The 18,727-nt window shown below is 49.2% G+C and overlaps 1 protein-coding gene across 2 annotated transcripts in view; it reads right to left on the bottom strand.

Annotated features, from left to right (window-relative positions):
• Positions 1 to 17,220, bottom strand: part of LOC145714973 (G-protein coupled receptor 143-like) — a 64,122-nt gene extending 46,902 nt beyond the window's left edge. The window contains exons 1-5 of one of the 2 annotated variants that reach the window (XM_081794553.1): positions 16,338 to 17,220; positions 11,544 to 11,653; positions 10,156 to 10,250; positions 3,638 to 3,730; positions 174 to 283 (exon numbers count right to left, since the gene is read on the bottom strand). In XM_081794553.1, coding sequence (XP_081650679.1) covers positions 174 to 283; positions 3,638 to 3,730; positions 10,156 to 10,250; positions 11,544 to 11,653; positions 16,338 to 16,695 — 766 coding nt within the window. In that variant the 5' untranslated portion in view covers positions 16,696 to 17,220. The remainder of the gene's footprint in view (positions 1 to 173; positions 284 to 3,637; positions 3,731 to 10,155; positions 10,251 to 11,543; positions 11,654 to 16,337) is intronic. The other variant, XM_081794552.1, reaches the window with a different exon arrangement.
• Between the last annotated feature and the right edge of the window lie 1,507 nt (positions 17,221 to 18,727).

Raw genomic sequence — 18,727 nt, 5'->3', positions numbered from 1 at the left:
CTTATTAAACCTGCTCACTTTCTCCAAATGCATTGTACTTATGTCTCTAGAGGATGACAAATGAGGTCTAGCGTACTAGATGATTCCAGGAGCACAACGCATGCCATTATCTGAGCCCAAGGCATGGGGCCATAGCCCTGGTCATGCACCCAGACAGCTTCCCTGCTGCTCACCTGCGGTCACGGTCTTCCAGAATAGGATGGGGTTGGCCCCCAGGACGAGCAGCAGCGGCAAGTATGTGGTGACATAGTGCGGGATGGCGAGCTCCGGATCCCGTTCACACCTGAGGGAGGAGGACCAAGCCATTCTTGAAAACAAGGCTTTGCCTAAAATATACACACTTACCTGGAAGGTGAGATCAGAGGGTGAGAGAGAAAAGGCAAATGCGTAAATCCACTTCTGACTCTGCCAGAAGGAAATGGGACTCACACCTTATGTCTGCAAAGGAGCAATCAATCAATCACTGAAGAACAGAGGAGACCAATCATGTTTCTATTTGTCCTGTAAATGTGAGGCCCTCTAGGGCATTCCACGGGGGAGAGATTTTAAAGGTCACTGCTAACAAAAGGAAAGACAGGAAAGGACACTCGAAAAGGGGAGTCCCCCCACTGGGTCTCTTCAAGGAGAAAAAGACACAAATGGGAATGCAAACTGGTGCAGCCACTGTGGAAAACACCATGGAGGTTCCTCAAAAAATTAAAAACCGAGCTACCCTACGACCCAGAAATTGCACTACTAGGAATTTATCCAAAGGATACATAAGTGCTGATTCGAAGGGGCACGTGCACCCCCATGTTTATAGGGCTGCTATCCACAATACCCAAATTATGTAAAGAGCCCAAACGTCCATCAACTGTCGAATGGGTAAAGAAGATGTGATATACATACAATGGAATACTACTCGGCAATGAAAAGGAATGAAATCTCGCCATTTGCAACAAAGTGAGTGGAACTAGAGTGTATTATGCGAAGCAAAATAAGTCAGAAAAAGATATCACATGTTTTCACTCATATGTGGAATCTGAGAAACTCAACAGATGAACATAGAGAACGGAAGGAAAAATAAGATAACAGAGAGGGAGGCAAATCATAAGAGACTCTTAAATACAGAGAACAAACGGAGGGTTGATGGGGGTGGGGAAAATGGGTGATGGGCATTAAGGAGGGCACTTGTTGGGATGAGCACTGGGTGTGATATGTAAGTGATAAGTCAATAAAAAAAAAAGGCCAGTCCTGTGAATAAGATCCAGTCTGTCCCCTTTAGCGCCTCCAAATTCCCAGCCCTCATATTCCAAGGCAAATGTGTTGCCATGGTTGTGCAGAACCATCACAGCAGAGGTGCTTTTCAGGGGAAGGACCAGAACTTCTACTGAAGGATCACGGGAATCGTCAGTCAGCAGGTGGGGTAGGAGAGTGCCACACAGGCACGGCTTACCCACGTGGGAGCTAGGAGTGAAGACACGCATAACGTCAGAGAGCAACGAGGAAGAGAGAATCAAAGGCAAAGGGGAGAGAGGACTGCTCAGGCCCAACCCAGGTAGGAGGTGCAAAAGCAGATGAGGGAACAGGCTCTGTGGCCACAGAAGGCAGAACGATAAAAATGCACACACGCACTCTTGTTCTAACATGCCTGGAGTGGTCCAGCCCAGAAGGGGAAAATGACCGAATGCAAAACAACTTGGGTGGGAAAAACGCGAGGCCACCTTTTCTCGCCATGAGAAGGAACACAACACCATCTCACAAGGCTACCTTCCTTTTAATGGAAGTTTTCATTTTCAGCTATGCAGGTTCAAATGTGGTCTGGAAAGGCTTGAGGGGACAAAGAGAATCAAGCAGCAGAAAAGCCATGATTTGGGGCGCCTGGGTGGCTCACTCGGTTGAGCATCTGACTTCAGCTCAGGTTATGATCTCACTGTTGTGGGTTCCAGTCCCGCGTCAGGCTCTGTGCTGGCAGCTCGGAGCCTGGAGCCTGCTTTGGATTCTGTGTCTCCCTCTCTCTGCCCTGGTCATGCTCTGTCTCTCAAAAAATAAAATAAAGTGCTAAAGAAAAAAAAAAAAAGAAAAAAAGAAAAGCCATGACTCTGACCAAAAGACAAAAGTAAGCGATGATTGGGGCGCCTGGGTGGCGCAGTCGGTTAAGCGTCCGACTTCAGCCAGGTCACGATCTCGCGGTCTGTGAGTTCGAGCCCCGCGTCAGGCTCTGGGCTGATGGCTCGGAGCCTGGAGCCTGTTTCCGATACTGTGTCTCCCTCTCTCTCTCTGCCCCTCCCCCGTTCATGCTCTGTCTCTCTCTGTCCCAAAAATAAATAAAAAAAAAAACGTTGAAAAAAAAAAATTTAAAAAAAAAAAAAAAAAAAAAAAAAAAAAAAAAAGTAAGCGATGATTGAGTGAGTGGGGACAGCAGTTTGCACAGGCCCGGGAGCAGCCTCCTAAGGACCAAGGGGGCACCTGGGAGTGAGCCCCGCAGCGATGGCTCCCTCATGCTCAGGTGCAACCTTCCCAGGAGGCTCCAGGAGCCCACGGATGAAGCTCGCGGGAGTGATGAAAGCTCCCTTTCCACTATTAACCATTAAGCGCACCCCACTATAACAGCCACGGACACCGTACTTGACCTCGTAAAGTTCCTCAGAGCAGCTGTATGGATGCATCTACACAGACTTTGGGAGTATCCGCCATCGAGAAGGCAACACCAATTTGGAGACATCCGAGTAGCTACAAGCAGTCAAAAAAGGGGGAGAAATTGTCCAACCACGAGTCAGCAAACGTTTTCTGTAAGGGAACTTTTACCGTAAGTATTTCATACTCCATGGGCCACCCATTCTCTGTCAAAACTACTCTGACACTGCAGTGTGAAAGCAGCCATAAACCATGCATAAACGAAGGGCATGACTGTGTTCCAATAAAACTTTATTTATAAAAACAAGCAGAGGACCAGATTTGTCCTCAGGCTGGGCTGTGATCCTTGTCTACACTGCCCTAAGATCCCAGACAGAGACCATGTCCCCACCTGTTGCAGTTTTCCATCGGAAGCTAGAGCACACATCCTTGGAGGGACCGTGAGCCCTTACAGAGGACTGACTGCACTGAGGAGATTTTTGAGGACGTTGAAGAAATACCTAAGACAATGTCAGAAGATCTGTTTCCCTGGATCTGTGTTCAGGATAGCGGGAATACAGCTGGAAGAGAAGCGGCAAAGTGAAGCAAGCTGACGCTTAGATCCAGCTCTTCTAAGAGCAAATCTTTGGGTTTCTCCAAGCCATTTCGAATTCATCCTTAGGATGTTAAACTCCCCTGCTCATCCAGATGAAGCTGGCCTGAAGCATAACAACTAAAGGGTGTGCATGAGGAAGCCCCATCGATATGGAGAGGAACACACCTAACGCTGGGTGCACACCCTGACATGAGGACGCACCTCAAGCTGGGTGCACATACTTGCACCCACGGGCACCTACACAAATGTGAGAGGCTGAGGCGGGGAAACAAACTCCAGGGAACAAGTACTGTAGCGAGCGCCCCAGGGCGGGTCTGGGCAGGTCTGTGAACAATGGCCTGACCTGCAAGGTGCCCACTCTGCGTCAGGGCCTGTGTATTTGTCGCCAGAGAACGATGAGTCAGGGAGCAGGGAGTCCCCGCTTACCTGGACACAGACGGGTAGTAGAGCATGACCACTCCCTCCACGCACAGCAGGACGGCCAGGCCCCAGGCCATGATGTGGTAAAGCAGGATGGTGCTAGGAGAGAAGCAGAATCAGGGGGGCGGGGCCTGGCCTGAGACGAGCTACGGAGATGCCCAGCCACACAAAGTACCAGACCAACTCCTGGGGCCCCCCAACCATCAGGAAAACTTACACTGAGCAAACCCTTGGTAAAGACCCGCCCCATTCTACCTCTGAGTTTTCCTTTTGTAATTGAGATGAAATTCACAGAACATAAAAGTAACCATGTTCAAGCAGAGCAGCTCTGTTGCCTTGGGCAACTTCACATTATGCAACGGCCTCCTCTCCCCAGTTCTGAAACAGCTACGGCCCCAGAAGGACGTGCCCGCAGGCAGTCCCAGTTCCTCCCGCCCCCAGTCCCAGCAACCACCCACCTCCTGTGTCTCTCTTTGGCTTCTCCCACTGTGCACAATCCGTGTAAATGGTGGCACACAATACGTGGCCCTCTGTGTCTGGCTTCTTTCACTTAACAGGAGTCTTTCAAGCTTGACAAGAACAAGGCACTGGAACCTCATCAGTCCTCCTAAGTACCCAGCTCACCCAATAAGCAAGGAGTTCCTATCCCCACACATTCCCAAAGGTGCATCCGTACCTAGAACTCACGGGTCTTAGTGCTAAGTGCAAACCAAGGTCTCTGAAGAAATGTGGGTTCGTTCCATGTTCCGGGAGAGCGGGGAGCTCTCCTTTCTCACCTCCCACCCCCACACCCCACCATTCCCTGCATGCTTAACATTCCTGGACCATCTCTACCCTCTGTCTTTGTCCTCCCACATGCCCCTCCCTTTCCCCCAGGGACTCAGTCAGCCCTGCAGATGGGGTCTGGGAGAGGGGTGCACAGCCATCTGTTAAAGAGCATTTAACCGGCCTCTTCTGTGCCACGGGACGGGGGCCCACGGCTCCGTCGAATGCGGTCACCGTCACCCGTGACTGTACCAGGCTCCCGGCAAATAGTGCCACCCCCAACCCACTGGGATTTTAACTCTGAAAACCAGCTGTGTAGGCAAGGGAACGGTCAGGGATCCGAGTGCAAGGGGGCCCTTCCACAAGCAGACAAGGGACGGCACACGGCAACGAGCTGCAGGAAGAAGCAACTTTTCGCAGCCAGTTCTCCGGAAGGCCACAAGGAAAGGACCCCAGCATGCTGTGCCTCTCACGTTAGAACCGGTTCTGGAGCAGCCCTGCCCCTACCTCTCTGGGTTTGGGAGCTGATGGGGTGTGTCCCGTCCAGAAGTCAGAGGCTCTGCATCAAAGAAAGAAATGAAAGGAGCAGCTTTCTGCAAAGGCCTGGGTTGTTGAATAGAGCAGGATCTCCGCATTCCAGAACCTGACCTTGGGCCGAGGGAGCCAGGGGTGTTGTCCAGGGGTGTTGTCCGCAGAGGTGGGAGGGAGCGGGCCAGGCGAGTGCAGGCCTGGGGGTGGCCACAGACTACTCAGCGGTGCTCTGGCCCCAGATGGCCAAGCAGGGAGGGAGTCAGACTGGGCCCGGCTGCTCAGGCAGCCGCCACTTTAATAACGGATGTGACCCCGAACCCACACCAGGTCATGAGTCTCAAGTCCAATGCATCCACAATCAAGAGCAGCCGGTGGCTGAACATGCTCATCTCTTTATGTGACCACTAGACCGTTTTTATGTCCAGGCACGCGAGGGCCCTCCCCGGACCCCCTTTCCCCCACACTTCTATTCACAGAGCAAGTCGGGACTTCGATTTAGGGCTTTTCCCACGATCTCAAGCAACTTCTGCTGTTGTTTAAAACCTGTACATCCCACACCTGGAGCCGCAGGAGTTGACATTTTAACTCTAAATCTGTCTTCATGACATTTCTTAGGATTAGGATAAAAAAAAAAAAAAAAAAAAGATTCTCCTGTGCCAAAGAAAATAGCTAAGGACTGGAAGGATCTAGAAGGGAATACAGACTTTAATCCAGCCATACCTGCAAAGCCTGGCCCCCTGCCCTGGAATTCCTCGGGACCCTCCTGGGAGGCTTCAGTGTCTTAACCGAGGTATCGACCGCACCCTGGGCTCTGGAAGCAAGCTGGCTCTTAACAGAGGAGCCACACCCACAGCTCTGGCCCCTTGGAGCCCTCACACCAGGAAGCAGGGCTTCTGCCATGACGAGGCAGGGGCTGGGTCTCCGTGGCTACAGAGCGCCTGTCTTACTGCTCTGCTGTGATCCCTGCTCCTCTTTGATGGCAGAGCCGCTTCACTCTCAACAGTCTTCCTAGTCCCGGACCCCTGCGCTTGCTCCTGTCCTTGCATCCGAATGTTTCACATCTTTGGCTGTTTGCCTCCCGCACAATCGGCCGGTCCTCGGACGCTAGGCCCTGCCAGCATCCTCTGAAGTGTGAACCCCGCACCCCCCCCCCTCCCCCGCATCCTGCCTGTTCTCACGCTGTGCTCCAAAATGAGTTGCAAACACTCTGCTGGCTATGAGGAGGGCTTCCTGACGGCCTGTCCTGGTTTCTCAGGGCTCTGCCTGTCTTCTCGCTCCAGAGAGCTCTCGGGCTGCCCTGTCGGACCACAGTCATCCGTGGGTGGGGGTGAAGCAATGCCTCCTCCTGTGACAGAACCAGCTTCCTGGAGGTGCTCCAAGGCTCCTCTTATCTCCACAGCTGGCTGGCTGTGACACCTCTTGTTGTGCCCTAACTCCAATCCTTCCAAAACTGAGTGAGAAAGGTGTCACACTTATTTGCACTGGCCTCCGGGTCAAACACTTCTCATTGCTGCTAGTTGCCTACCCAAAGCCATTTCCCCTTTTTCCTTGGTAAAATAACCTTGATGGCATGCCAAATAGCAGCATGCTTGCCTAACAGACTATGTTTCCAATCCAACCTCATCTTGCAGCTGTGACCATGAAACTAAATTCTGTCCATTCCAAAAAAGGAATAGTTGTGTAAAATCCCCAGGGAGGCTGCTTAAAGGGAAATGGCTCAGGAGAAAACAGGCCCCTTATGCATTGCCCCTTCCTCTTTCCTGTGGCTTGGAATGCAGATGTGATGGCTGGAGCTCCAGGAGCTATTTTGGGCCATGACGGCTTGAAGATGAAAGTCACACAATAGGATGACCCAGCAAGAGACAGAAGAAGCATGGGTCCCTGATGTCCATTATAAGGGCCCGGGATTGCCTACCTCTGGCCTCCTTTGGCATGAAAGAAAACTTACTTTAAAGTTATTTTATGTATTCTATGTAGCCAAAACTAATCCTCATTGATATACCTGGTTGGCTGCCCTTGACCTTAACTCTCTTCCCTAGAGAATTTTCAAAACCAAGAATATCTAGGTTCTGTACACATGTATAAAAGCCTAGGACTGAAAGTAAAAAGGTAGAAGGAACAAGCACACAAATAAACACTAAACTTCAGGCCAGAGACACCAAAGTTACTGATGATGATACATGAGGAATATCAAGAATTTTAGAGCAAGAATCTACTTAAGTTTCCCAGTGTGTTCTACAGCCTGAATGTGATTTCTGTTTACTAATTTTGGCTTCTAAAGTGAATTTATTCAGGGGCCCCTGGCTGGCTCAGTCAGTGCAGCAAGCAACTGTTGACCTTGGGGTTGTGAGTTTAAGCCCCATGTTGGGTGTAGAGATTAAATCTCGAATCTTGAAAATGGATCAGAGACCTGGGCACCTGGGCGGCTCAGTCAGGTGTCTCTTGATTTCAGCTCAGGTCATGATCGCACAGTTTGACAGTCGGAGCCCCATGCTGGGCTCCCGTGCTGACAGCATGGAGCCTGCTTTGCATTCTCTGCCCCGCCCCCCTCTCAAAATAAATAAACCTTAAAAACATAAAATAAAAGGGATGAGACCTAAACTGAAGTGTTCAAACCATAAAACTCTTTTTTGGCTCCCAAGTTTGACGCAAGAACTCATACAAAATATTCCAGATAAAGGATCCTCCTCCTTCTGGTTAACCTAGAAGTAACGCAATTCGTAACTCTCTTTGCGGTTAACAACTGTGTGCAACCAACCACAGAGATCACTCTTCAGATATTTTGGGGGGACAGGTTTCAAATACCTTTGGGAAAAGGGCACCTCAGAAATTACAGTAATCTTGGGGCGCCTGGGTGGCTCGGTCGGTTGAGCACCCAACTTCGGCTCAGGTCATGATCTCACGGTTCGTGGGTTCGAGCCCCGCATAGGGCTCTGTGCTGACAGCTCAGAGCCTGCAGCCTGTTTTGGATTCTGTGTCTCCCTCTTTCTCTGCCTCTCCGCTGCTCACACTGTCTCTCTCACACTCTCTCAAAAATAAACAAACATTTTTTAAAAATTTAAAAAAATGCCATCAAGTAAAAGACAACCCAATGAACAGAAGATATTTGTAAATCCTGTGTCTAATAAGGTACTTGTATCTAGAATCTATATGAAGAACTCTTACAACTCAATAACAAAGACCAATTAAATGGGTGAAGGAACTGAACAGATATTTCTCCAAAAAAAGCATACAAATGGCAACTAAACATGTGACAAGATGCTCAACATCACCAGCCACCAGGGAAGATACCATTCACACACACACTAACATGGCTAAATTTTAAAGCCAAAGTAATACATGGAAAAGAACAAGTATTAGCAAGGATGTGAGAAACTGGAACCATTATACGTTGCTGCCGACAATATAAAATGGTGCAACCAGCCAGGTTGGAAAGCATTTTAGCAGTTTCTTAGCAAGGTTAGAGAATTACGACGTGACCCGGGGTACAAAGCCCCTGAGTACATGACGAAATAGCACGTCCACACAAACATCTGCATACCAGCGGTCGCTGGAGTATTCCTTACAGCCAAAATGATGCAAACAACCCACACGACCATCAACCGATAAATGGATAAAATGTAGCACATCCACTAAGCCGAATACTATCCAGCAAGGAACAGGAATAAAATGCTAACACCACTGCGACATGGGTAAAGCTTGAAAACGTCTTGCTCAGTTTAAGAAGCCAGACACAAGGGGCACCCTGGGTGGCTCAGTCGGTTGAGCTTCCGACTTCGGCTCACATCATGATCTCACGGGTCGTGGGTTCAAGTCCCATGTCAGGCTTTGCACTGATAACATGGAGTCTGCTTCAGATTCTCTGTCTCCCTCTCAAAAATAAACATATATTAAAAAACACGAAGAAACCAGACACAAAATGTCACATATGGAATGAATGTGCTTACAAGCAATACCCAGAACAGGCAAACCTAGAGACAGGGGCCTGGTGGGGGCAGGAAGGGGGGTAGGGATTAATCACTGGTAAAGAGATTGGGGGGAGGTGAGGATTAAAATGTCCTAAAACTAGTTGGTGCGATGGTTGCATGATTCTGTGAATGTACTAAAAAAAAAACAATGGATTTTGGATTTTATACACTTAAATGGGTGAACTTTATAAAACTGTTTAAAACAAAACAAAACAAAACAAAACAAAAGCATGGGGCACCTGGCTGGCTCAGTCAGAAGAGCATGTGGCTCTTGATCTCAGGGTTGTGAGTTCAAGCCTCACCTTAGGTGCAGAGATTACTTCAATAAAGTTCAAAAAAAACCAAGCAAAAGTAGGGGGGCACATGCTTCCTGGATGAAGCGTCAGAAGACCCGAGCACTCGTCCCATGCTGCCATCCAGCTTCCCCTTGTCACTCAGGTGCTCTGTTCCCCCAACACACATGCTCACCCCAGCTGCCGTCACAGGGCACAGCGCCCGACAGCCTACTATGTGCCAGGCACTTTCCTCAACCATTCACAGAGCACCGCATGGACTCTCCTGTGACCTGATGCGGTTGCTACTATCCTACACGTGGGAAAACAGAAGTCAGACACGTTAAGAAACTTGCCAACGGTGCCACGGTGAGTGACCCCTATACAGATGGGACCCACCGTGGACTCTCACCAGGTAGCCACCGGGAGCTCCAATGTTCGGCTTCCGTATTTGGCCTAAAGTGTGAACACACACTTCAAAGAATCTTCTCCAATCTCTAGATACAGTCAAAATCTGTTTATATTCATGCCAATTCTGTTAGTATGTGTCCAGTTGCAAATATTTAATTTATAGATTACCTGCTGTCATGGTTTAAAATCCTCATTTTGAATCTGCCTTCAGCTTTTTATAAAAACAGCTGCCGGAGGGGTGCCTGGGGGGCTCAGTTGGTTAAGCGTCTGACTCTTGATTTCGGCTCCGATCGTGATCTCACGGCTCAGGAGGTCAAGCCCTGTGTGGGGCTCTGCACCGACAGCACACGGCCTGCTCGGGATGCTCTCTCCCCCTCTCTCTGTGCCCCTCCCCTGCTCGCTCTTGCGCTCTCTAAATAAACTTAAGAAATAGCTGCCAGACACAATCCTCAAGGGGCCGGCTGATATTCTGGCTGGGTCCGCCATACTGAAAACTACTTTGCAGCCCTCAATGGTACCCCCGACCCCTCTTCGTACAACAGAAATCGGGCAGAAAGCTCTAGTTTCTTGTACATACCTCTGTCCTGCTGATCTCCGGATCACCAGATAGGCGTCGACCGCGTAGCAAAACAGCCACCAGAAGCAGGCACCGTACAACAGCTGGATCCATATCTGTAATCAGGAAGAGCCTGGCATCAAAGCTCCTGGAAACAGGCCCCGGATTGTCCCCATCCATGAAAGGAGAGGGCAGATGCCGGTTTCCTCTGACGTCAGGAAGCAGCACATGAAAGCCCTCCGGAGACACGTGGACGGTCTGGGAAACCAAGGCTGGGGCGTGGCCCAGGGCGGCGTGTGCCTCCGTGCTCTGTCCGCCCAGCGGCGCCAGACTAGCAAGCCCGCTGGCCGGGTACAGTTGTCGGCACGGGACGTAAAGGCCTCAGATGCACAGCCTTCCCCGGCGTGAGGGCTGACAGTGCCTCTGAATGAGAACGAAGGAGTGTGGGCAGGAAAGGTCTTCTGAGCAGAGGGGAAGGAAGGGGCCAGTCTGCTAGAGGCAGCGGGACATTGACCAGCCTCTGGCGCGGGTGGAGACCGCGCTCCCCTCTGCAGCCGGGAAGCAGCGATGGTCACAAGGAGAGAGGCTGACGATTCTGCTACAGCTCGGTGCACAGAGCAACAGAGATACACAGATGGAAATAATATATTCCGGGGCGCCTCGTGGCTCGGTGGGTTAAGCGGCCGACTCTTGATTCCTCACGGTTCCGGAGTTCAAGTCCCGCGTCGGGCTCTGCGCTGACAGTGCGGAGCCGGCTTGGGTTCTCTGTCTCCCTCTCTCTCTGCTCCTCCCCCGCTCTCTCAATAAATAAACTTAAAAAGTGAATGCACAAATATGTATTTCATTAAGCACAATATATATCCCATAAATCAACAACTTTCATTGTCCTTTCTTTTCCCTTTTTGGCCAGCTGGTTTTCACTGCAGCTCCACCTTAGGTAAGGACTATATATGTGGGCTCACATACGGTGGGGGGCAGGGGGGGAACCATACTAGTGCAGTGGTCCTCAAATTTAAGTGTCAGTCAGAAGTCCCTGCAGGGGGTGTAACATCACAACAGACCCCACACCAAGGTTCTGAGAATTTGCATTTCTTTTTTTTTTTTTTTTTTAATGTTTATTTATTTGAGAGAGAGACAAAGCACGAGCAGGAGAGGGACAGAGAGAGGAAGACATAATCCAAAGCAGGCTCCAGGCTCCGAGCTGTCAGCACAGAGCCCGATGCAGGGCTCGAACCCACGAACCGCGAGATCATGACCTGAGCCCAAGTTGGATGCTTAAATGACCCAGGCGCCCTTGAGAACTTGCATTTCGAACAAACTCCAGTGGGCTGAGACCACACTTGGAGGAACAGAGTGTCACAGGACCACAGTGGGAAGAAAGGGTTATCAACACAAGCAGGTGGACTTACTGCGGTCCCCACGCAGTACGCAGCAGGCCAAAGGTCCGTCCCATTCACGTCTGAGATGTCCTTGACGAAATCAGGGAATCCCAACCACACCGCAGACCGGAAGACGATCCCTAAAACCGAGTAAGAGGACACAGTCATCCCGCGGGAGATGCATTCCAGGCCCCGCATTTGATGCCGAAACTGCACATTGTACCGAATCCTAGATGGACCACGTTTTGTCCTTTACGTACATTCCAACGATACAGCCTGCTTTATAAATTAGGCACAGTAAGAGACTAACAACTAGTAAACAACGATAATACGCTGTAATGGAAGTCATGTGAACGTGGTCTCTAAACACCTTACTGTACTCACTCTTCTTCTCGTGACGACGTGAGATGTAGCGAGGTGAACCATGCAGGCACCGTGATGTGGTGTTGGGCTATACTGACCTTCTGACAGGGCAGAAGACCAACCGCTTCCGGACCAGAACGGACCGCGGGGAACCAGAACCGCGGAAAGCAAAACTGTGGCTAAGGGTGAGCTACTGTCCTTTGTAATGGTCCTAATTCGGATCTAAAGCCAACTTGCTGCTCTGTTAAGAGTAGATGGTGGATGGAAAAAGAGAAAGAGAGAGAGAGAAAGAGAGAGAGAGAGAGAGAGAGAGAGAGAGAGAAACGAGGTAGGAAAGAAACACACACATCGGTGTGTGTACAGAGACAGAGAATAAGATCTAGGAATAATTATTTCGGTCACAAAGCAATCCCAGGAATTTTGATTTCAACTTGAACCACCATTAGCCACAATCATATGCCTAATGTAGTTGTTTGCTTACTTGGTATGAAGAAGCAATTATGTGAACAATCGGTATTTCTTGGCTATATTTTTAATACCCACATATTGACCATTCCTGACATTTAAAGAAATGACCGAAACAGCACGATTCTGAAATGTAAAAAGATAATTCTTTCATTCTTTAAAAAATGTATTTAGGGCGTGGGTGGCTCAGTCAGTCAAGCCTCTGACTTCAGCTCAGGTCATGATCTTGAGGTTTGTGACTTTGAGCCCCGCATCGGGCTCTCTGCTGTCAGTGCCCAGCCTGCTTCAGACCCTCTGTCCCCACCCCCCCTCTCTCTGCTCCTCCTCCATGAGCACTTCTCTCAAAAATAAACATTTAAAAAGTAAAAATAAAAAACAGGGGCGCCTGGGTGACGCAGCTGGTTGAGCATCTGACTCTTGGTATTGGCCCGGGTCGTGATCTCATGGTTTGGGGGTTGGAGCCCTGCATCGGGCTCTGTGCTGATGGCACGGAGCCGGCTTGGGATTCTGTCTCTCCATCAAAAGAAATAAACATTTAAAAAATTATATAAGTAAATAATGCGATTAAGATTCTCACAAATTAGGTCTCCTCAATAATTTGCTCTTAACGTTTACGATTTGTAAGTTTTCCTTGCTATTAAACCCAAATACCTAATTCTCCTCAAAATAGTATACACGCTTTAAGGTATATATTAAGGTTTTTTGTTAAGAAACGTGATATGCTCTAATAACATACTCCGTAGGGGTGCCTGGGTGGCTTAGTTGGTTAAGGGTCCGACTCTTGACTTCGGCTCAGGTCATGATCTCACAGGTCATGGGTTTGATCCCTGCGTCAGGCTCTGCACTCCCAGTGCAGACCCTGTTTGGGATTCTTTCCCTCTCCCTCTCTCTCTCTGCCCTCCCCTGCTCCGTCTCTCTCTCAAAATAAATAAACTTAAAAAATAATAATATACTATGGAATACAATGCTAAAAAGTAATTGTAAACAGTACGAAGTTTTGTGCTATGTGCTCATGTACACTAATATACTATGTAATAGACGACTAAGTATACAATACGTAACATACTAAATCTATTCTACGTAATACACTGCCAAACTTACGTTGCATACTATACTACCAACTATATGCTGCATAATACGTCACCAAATACAATCTGTGTATTTAAATTGTATACAATCTAAATATAGTGTGATACACTACCAAACGTACATTATATACAATATGAAATTTGTATTACATAACACACTACTATACGAACACCATGTAATACATCACTAAAGAGGAACTATGCACACTGAGACGTTTAAGATATACCTTCTCGTTATCAAGCACTGCTCACAAAAATAATGCTTTTCTTCCATAGAATGCTTACCATTTACGGCACATAGCATTCCTCTGAGCTCAATAAATGCCCAATGTATTTTCGTAGCGATATCAGCTGATGAATGTCAACTTATTGTGATAAACATTTCACAATATGAGTATGTCAAGTCATTCTGCTATCTTAAACTCTTATAGTGCTCTATGTCAACTGTATCTCAATAAAACCGGAAAAAAAAAAAAAAACCTCTGCCCTATGAGGTAGGCACCATAAGTATTTTTCAGTGATGTGTCAGTCACCAAGCCTTGCCCCGAATTCTGCTTCTGCTCATTTGTCAATATCACACAACTCCCTTCCAAAAACAAGCATATATGCAAATATTATTTCACTGATCCTCAAAAGATATCTGCGTGCATCTTTATTTCTAGATATCCAAGTTATAGAAACTAAATTGCTGTTAAGATGCTTTTCCAGAGGCACCAGGCTGGCTCAGTCAGAAGAGTGTATGACTCTATCTCAGGGTCATGGGTACAAGTCCATATGGGGTATAGACATTACTTAATTTTTTTAGTATTTATTTATTTATTGAGAGAGACAGAGAGAGAGAGGGAGAATATGCAAGTGTGCACTCATGCATGGTTTTGAGGGGCAGAGGGAAGAAGGGAGAGAATCCCAAGCAGGATCCACGTTGTCAGTGCAGACCCCAATGAGGGGCTCGGCTCGAATTCACAAACTGTGAGATCATAACCTGAGCTGAAATCAAGAGTCAGGCATTTAATCGACTGAGCCATGCAGGTGCCCCAGTAAATAAACTTAAAAAAAAAAAAAAGATGCTTTTCCAAAATGTTTCAGCAGAATCAGGAAAAAAACGAATGTCTGATTTATTTAGCCTGCACCAAGATAGGTTTATTCCCTAAGAGAAAGGAAGTACTGCTTCCTGTCTGACTCCTGGAGTCTGAGAAAGTGACTAGAGGTTATACAGCATGTACTGGAAGTCAAGGTCCTTGAGGGTCTGTGACCACAAGGGCACAGAACTGGAGAACAGCACGCTGAGACAGCCACCTGCGTTGATGTCAGCTCAAGGCAGGGTGAAAGCTGCTGCCACCCCCTCAGGGATGTTTCAATACCATCGACAGCCTTCAGGTTCACGAGTAAAATTAAGCAAAAGTACATGTCCAAAATGGTCAGCGCCTGTCAGCCAATTGCCAAATGTGGGCAGCATCTGGATCCTGATTCGAACGAACCAACTGTAAAATAGCATTTATGAGACAACTGAACATACACCAGGGACGTTAAAGAATTGACTTTCATCATTATTTTCAGGCGACAATACTAGTGTAACATGTATATTTAATTTTTAATTTACTTACTTAAATTCAAGTTACTTAACACATAGCATAGTATCGGTTTCAGGAGAACCCAGTGATTCACCTCTCACATACGACACCCAGTGCTCATCCCAGCAAGCGCCCTCCTTAATGCCCATCACCCGTCTAGCCCATCCCCCCCCCCCACCTCCCCTCCAGCAACCCTCGGTTTTCTGTATTTAAGAGTCTCTTACAGTTGGCCTCCATTTTTATTTTTCCTTCCCATCCCCTACGTTCATCTGTTGTGTTTCTTTCATTCCACATATGAGTGAGTTCATGTGGTACTTGTCTTTCTCTACCTTAGTTCAATCAGCACAATACACTCTAGTTCCATCCCGCGTCGTTGTGAATTAATCCAGTGGTGGGTGATACCAGGATGGGGTATAGATGAAGTGAGAGCATAGGTCCAAAGGCGGTTCCTTATACAGTCTGTGTGATTTAAGTTAGAAATTTTCCCAAAGTAAAAATGCAAACAAATGGTTTTGGAAAAGAGTTTAGGCTTTATGGGCCACAATTTCTCTGCCATCATCCACCTCTGTCCTTGCAGGGCAAAGATAGCACTAGACAACGCACAAGGGCAGGGCGCGGCTGTGTTCCCATGAAACCACTGAAGGACACGGACATTTAAATTTCATGGAACATTTATCAGAAACATTTCACGAAGTATTTTTCTTTTGATTGTTAAAAACCTTTCGGGCCACAGAAAAGAGGCAACAGGTGGGATTTAGTGTGGGGTCTGCAGTTTGGCCGCCTGTGGTAGAAAACCCAAACCTGAAAAAAATTATGTACTTATACGTATTAGAGGTAGACACATCAAGTTTTCTTCCCGATTCTGCCAAACCGTTCGGGAAACGGTTGCGGATGCACAGAACATTGTCAGTCTCTCACTCGCAGAAGTTATTAGGGAACCGTTGTATTTTCTGGGATTTTTGTTTAATGGCAACCGTCTGAGGTTTCCCCCAGTAAGCCTGCAATAACGAACACTGTAAACGGTTTTTTCTCTTTAAACAAGTGTCCCCTGGGCATAATTTTTACTGCCTGTCTTGTTTCGCTGAGTCCCTCGGTCGTCCGGTCCGGTCCCGAGGGAGCCGCCTCTGTGCTCCGAGTACACACCCTGCCCAACCTCGCGGGCCGCGCACGCTCACCCGGGCACCGAGCAGGTCCGGACCCGCGGGCGGCGCACCTTACTGAAGCAGCCGAGAAGGTCCCAACCCGCGGGCCGCGCGCCTCACCCAGGCACCGAGCAGGCCCCAACCCGCGGGCCGGGCTCCCCCACCCCGGGCGTCGAGCAGGTCCGCGCGCCTTACCCAGGCAGCCGAGCAGGTCGCAGGCGGCGGCGGCGCGCAGGATGCGGACGGAGGCCGGGGCGCGCGCCGAGGCCGGCGGGGACGTGGACGTGGCCCCCGGGCCCGCGGGCCGTCGCCCCGGCAGCAGTTGCAGGAGGCCCAGCGCCAGGCGGCACGCGCCGCCGCCCAGACACAGCGCGTGGAAGGCCCGGGGCTGGAAGCCCAGCACCAGCTGCGTGGCGGCGTCCCGCGTGGGGCAGCAGAAGGTCCCCAGGCGTGGGGAGGCCATGGGCCGTGCTCGGGGACGCGGCTCGGGTGTGCCGGGACCCCGCCGGGCCGCTGGGTCAGGTGCCCGGCCGGCAGCGAGCGGGGGGATCATGTGCCCGGGGCCGCGCCTCCCCCGCCCCGGCGCCCGCGCTGGCGGAGAAGGCGCCGACCGGGGTGGGGGCTGCGCGCCCTCGGCGGACGCCACGAGGTCTCACGAGGGTGAGGCTGGGGCCCGAGCCGGAGGTGGGGGAAGGAGGTGGGGGAAGGAGGCGCGCCCGGGGCCGGGACGGAGGTCGGCTTTCTTCCCTGCAACCCAGCCTTCCCCCAAGCCGCCACCTCGTCTTAACTGACCTTACCAGACAAACCTGCCTCATTTGCCAGCTCTTTCCTATTTGGGACCTGACGTCCCTAATTTTGATGCGTTACAGGCGCCAGAACACGTTCATCATCAACGTGACTGATGCGATTGGTGTTAACGGACACAATCCCAGCGGCAGGAGTTTCGTTGCAAGTCAAATCTTAAAGACGGAAGCGCTTAGCCTAAAGAGACATGTTTACACACGCGTATTTTGCACCTTACAGTTCAGTGTTCCGTGTTTACTCAGCTTCAATATAGGTTTGGGCATTCTAAATTAGCTTTCAAAAGTAATTGGTTTTTTTTTTAATTATCCAAGTTCATTCAGATTTCATAACTTTTTTTTCGTTATACATTGAAAATCAAGCTTTATTCTATGTGCTTAAAAGTTCCAAAATTGTGTCAGCACTAATGATAACCATCAACATACTGGGTAAAGTTTAAAAACAAACTCGAGAAGGCTGACAATAAAAGAGCTCTCCTATAGGTTATGGCTTTTACTAACCAAACCTTTAAAACAAACCAAAAAAATCCTTACCAGATTTACCATCTAATAAATTAATAGGCCCATTGGCAAACCCCAAGCAGCCACCCTTTATCTCTCCCCTCGACAAATGGGCCCCTCTCTAAGGTTTTTTTTCCGGTCACCCGAAGGGAATGCAGCCCATTCGTCCCTCCCCCACTTATTAAACACTTAAATGCAAACACATGCCCTCCCACCCAGCTGCTCATCTACCTTTCCACCAGGAGCTTTGCTATTTTAAAGGCAAAGTTTGGGCTCAGCTCCTAGGCCTTCTTCCCCGAAGGCCCTAGGACTGGCCTTCTCTGTTGGAATCCACAGTAGGCAGACAGGCGGCTGCGTTGCCAGATGGGAAACAGAGCCTTTAACAAAGGGCTGCAAACGCCAGCACTTCAAAAGGATCTGACCTGGCAGTCTATTAGCAGGGGCAGCTGCTTTGATAGAATTCTGGAACCACCAACGCTGTCAAAACCTGCAGTGCTCTCGGGTATTGCACACTCGCTTGTAAAAACAGCAGAAAACATCAGAGAAATACTCCCCAAACATCCATTTGTCAGCCCTTTAGAAAGCATGAATCCTGCTCTCTTGGGCCATTGATCTCCTTCGTTTCCTCTTGGAAAGCAGAGGCTGCTTCTGGAGGACAGTGTGCGGGAGTGTGCTTTAAAAGATACAAATGACAGCAGAGCCTTTGTATGCTTGCCCTGATGCTGAGGGTTTGAGGGTTTGCATGTCCCGTCCATGCAAAAGTACCACTGCATTTCCGTTTTTGCCTTGGGCCGGAACTGCACATACCCCACCTCTCTGCTTCCCACGTGGAAACCTGCAGGCTCTGATGATTCGGGCACCAAGTAGTCACGGGTGAGGCTCCCAGGAGGGTCAGTGGTAAAGTTACCTCGGGGAGAAAATTGTAATAAATGAGGATTCCTAGGCCAGATGGGGGCCTCAGAGCAAACTTGCAGAAGGATGGACGGGAGACTACGTTTTTTTGATGGTCCGAAATAACTTGAAATTAGTATAAGAAATGCAACTGACGTAACAAACTGTGTGCAAGATGTGGGAATGATGGGGCTTTTAGGGGAGATAGTAGGGCTCGTGGGGTCCAGAGCCGACGGCCAGGAAAGAATTCTTGAAAACGTCTTTGGTGCAAAATGGTGATTTTGTTAAAGCACGGGGACAGGACCCGTGGGCAGGAAGAGCTGCCACGGGGCCTTGAGAGACTAGTTATATACTATGGGGCTGCGGGAGGTAAAGTCCAGGGGAAGTTTCCAG

Source organism: Panthera onca, chromosome Y (genome assembly GCF_046562875.1).
Source record: "Panthera onca isolate mPanOnc1 chromosome Y, mPanOnc1 haplotype 2, whole genome shotgun sequence".
In the NCBI taxonomy this organism is placed as follows: Eukaryota; Metazoa; Chordata; class Mammalia; order Carnivora; family Felidae; genus Panthera; species Panthera onca.
The sequence above is the reverse complement of the archived record's forward strand: the minus strand, read 5'-3'. Positions and strand labels throughout refer to the sequence as shown.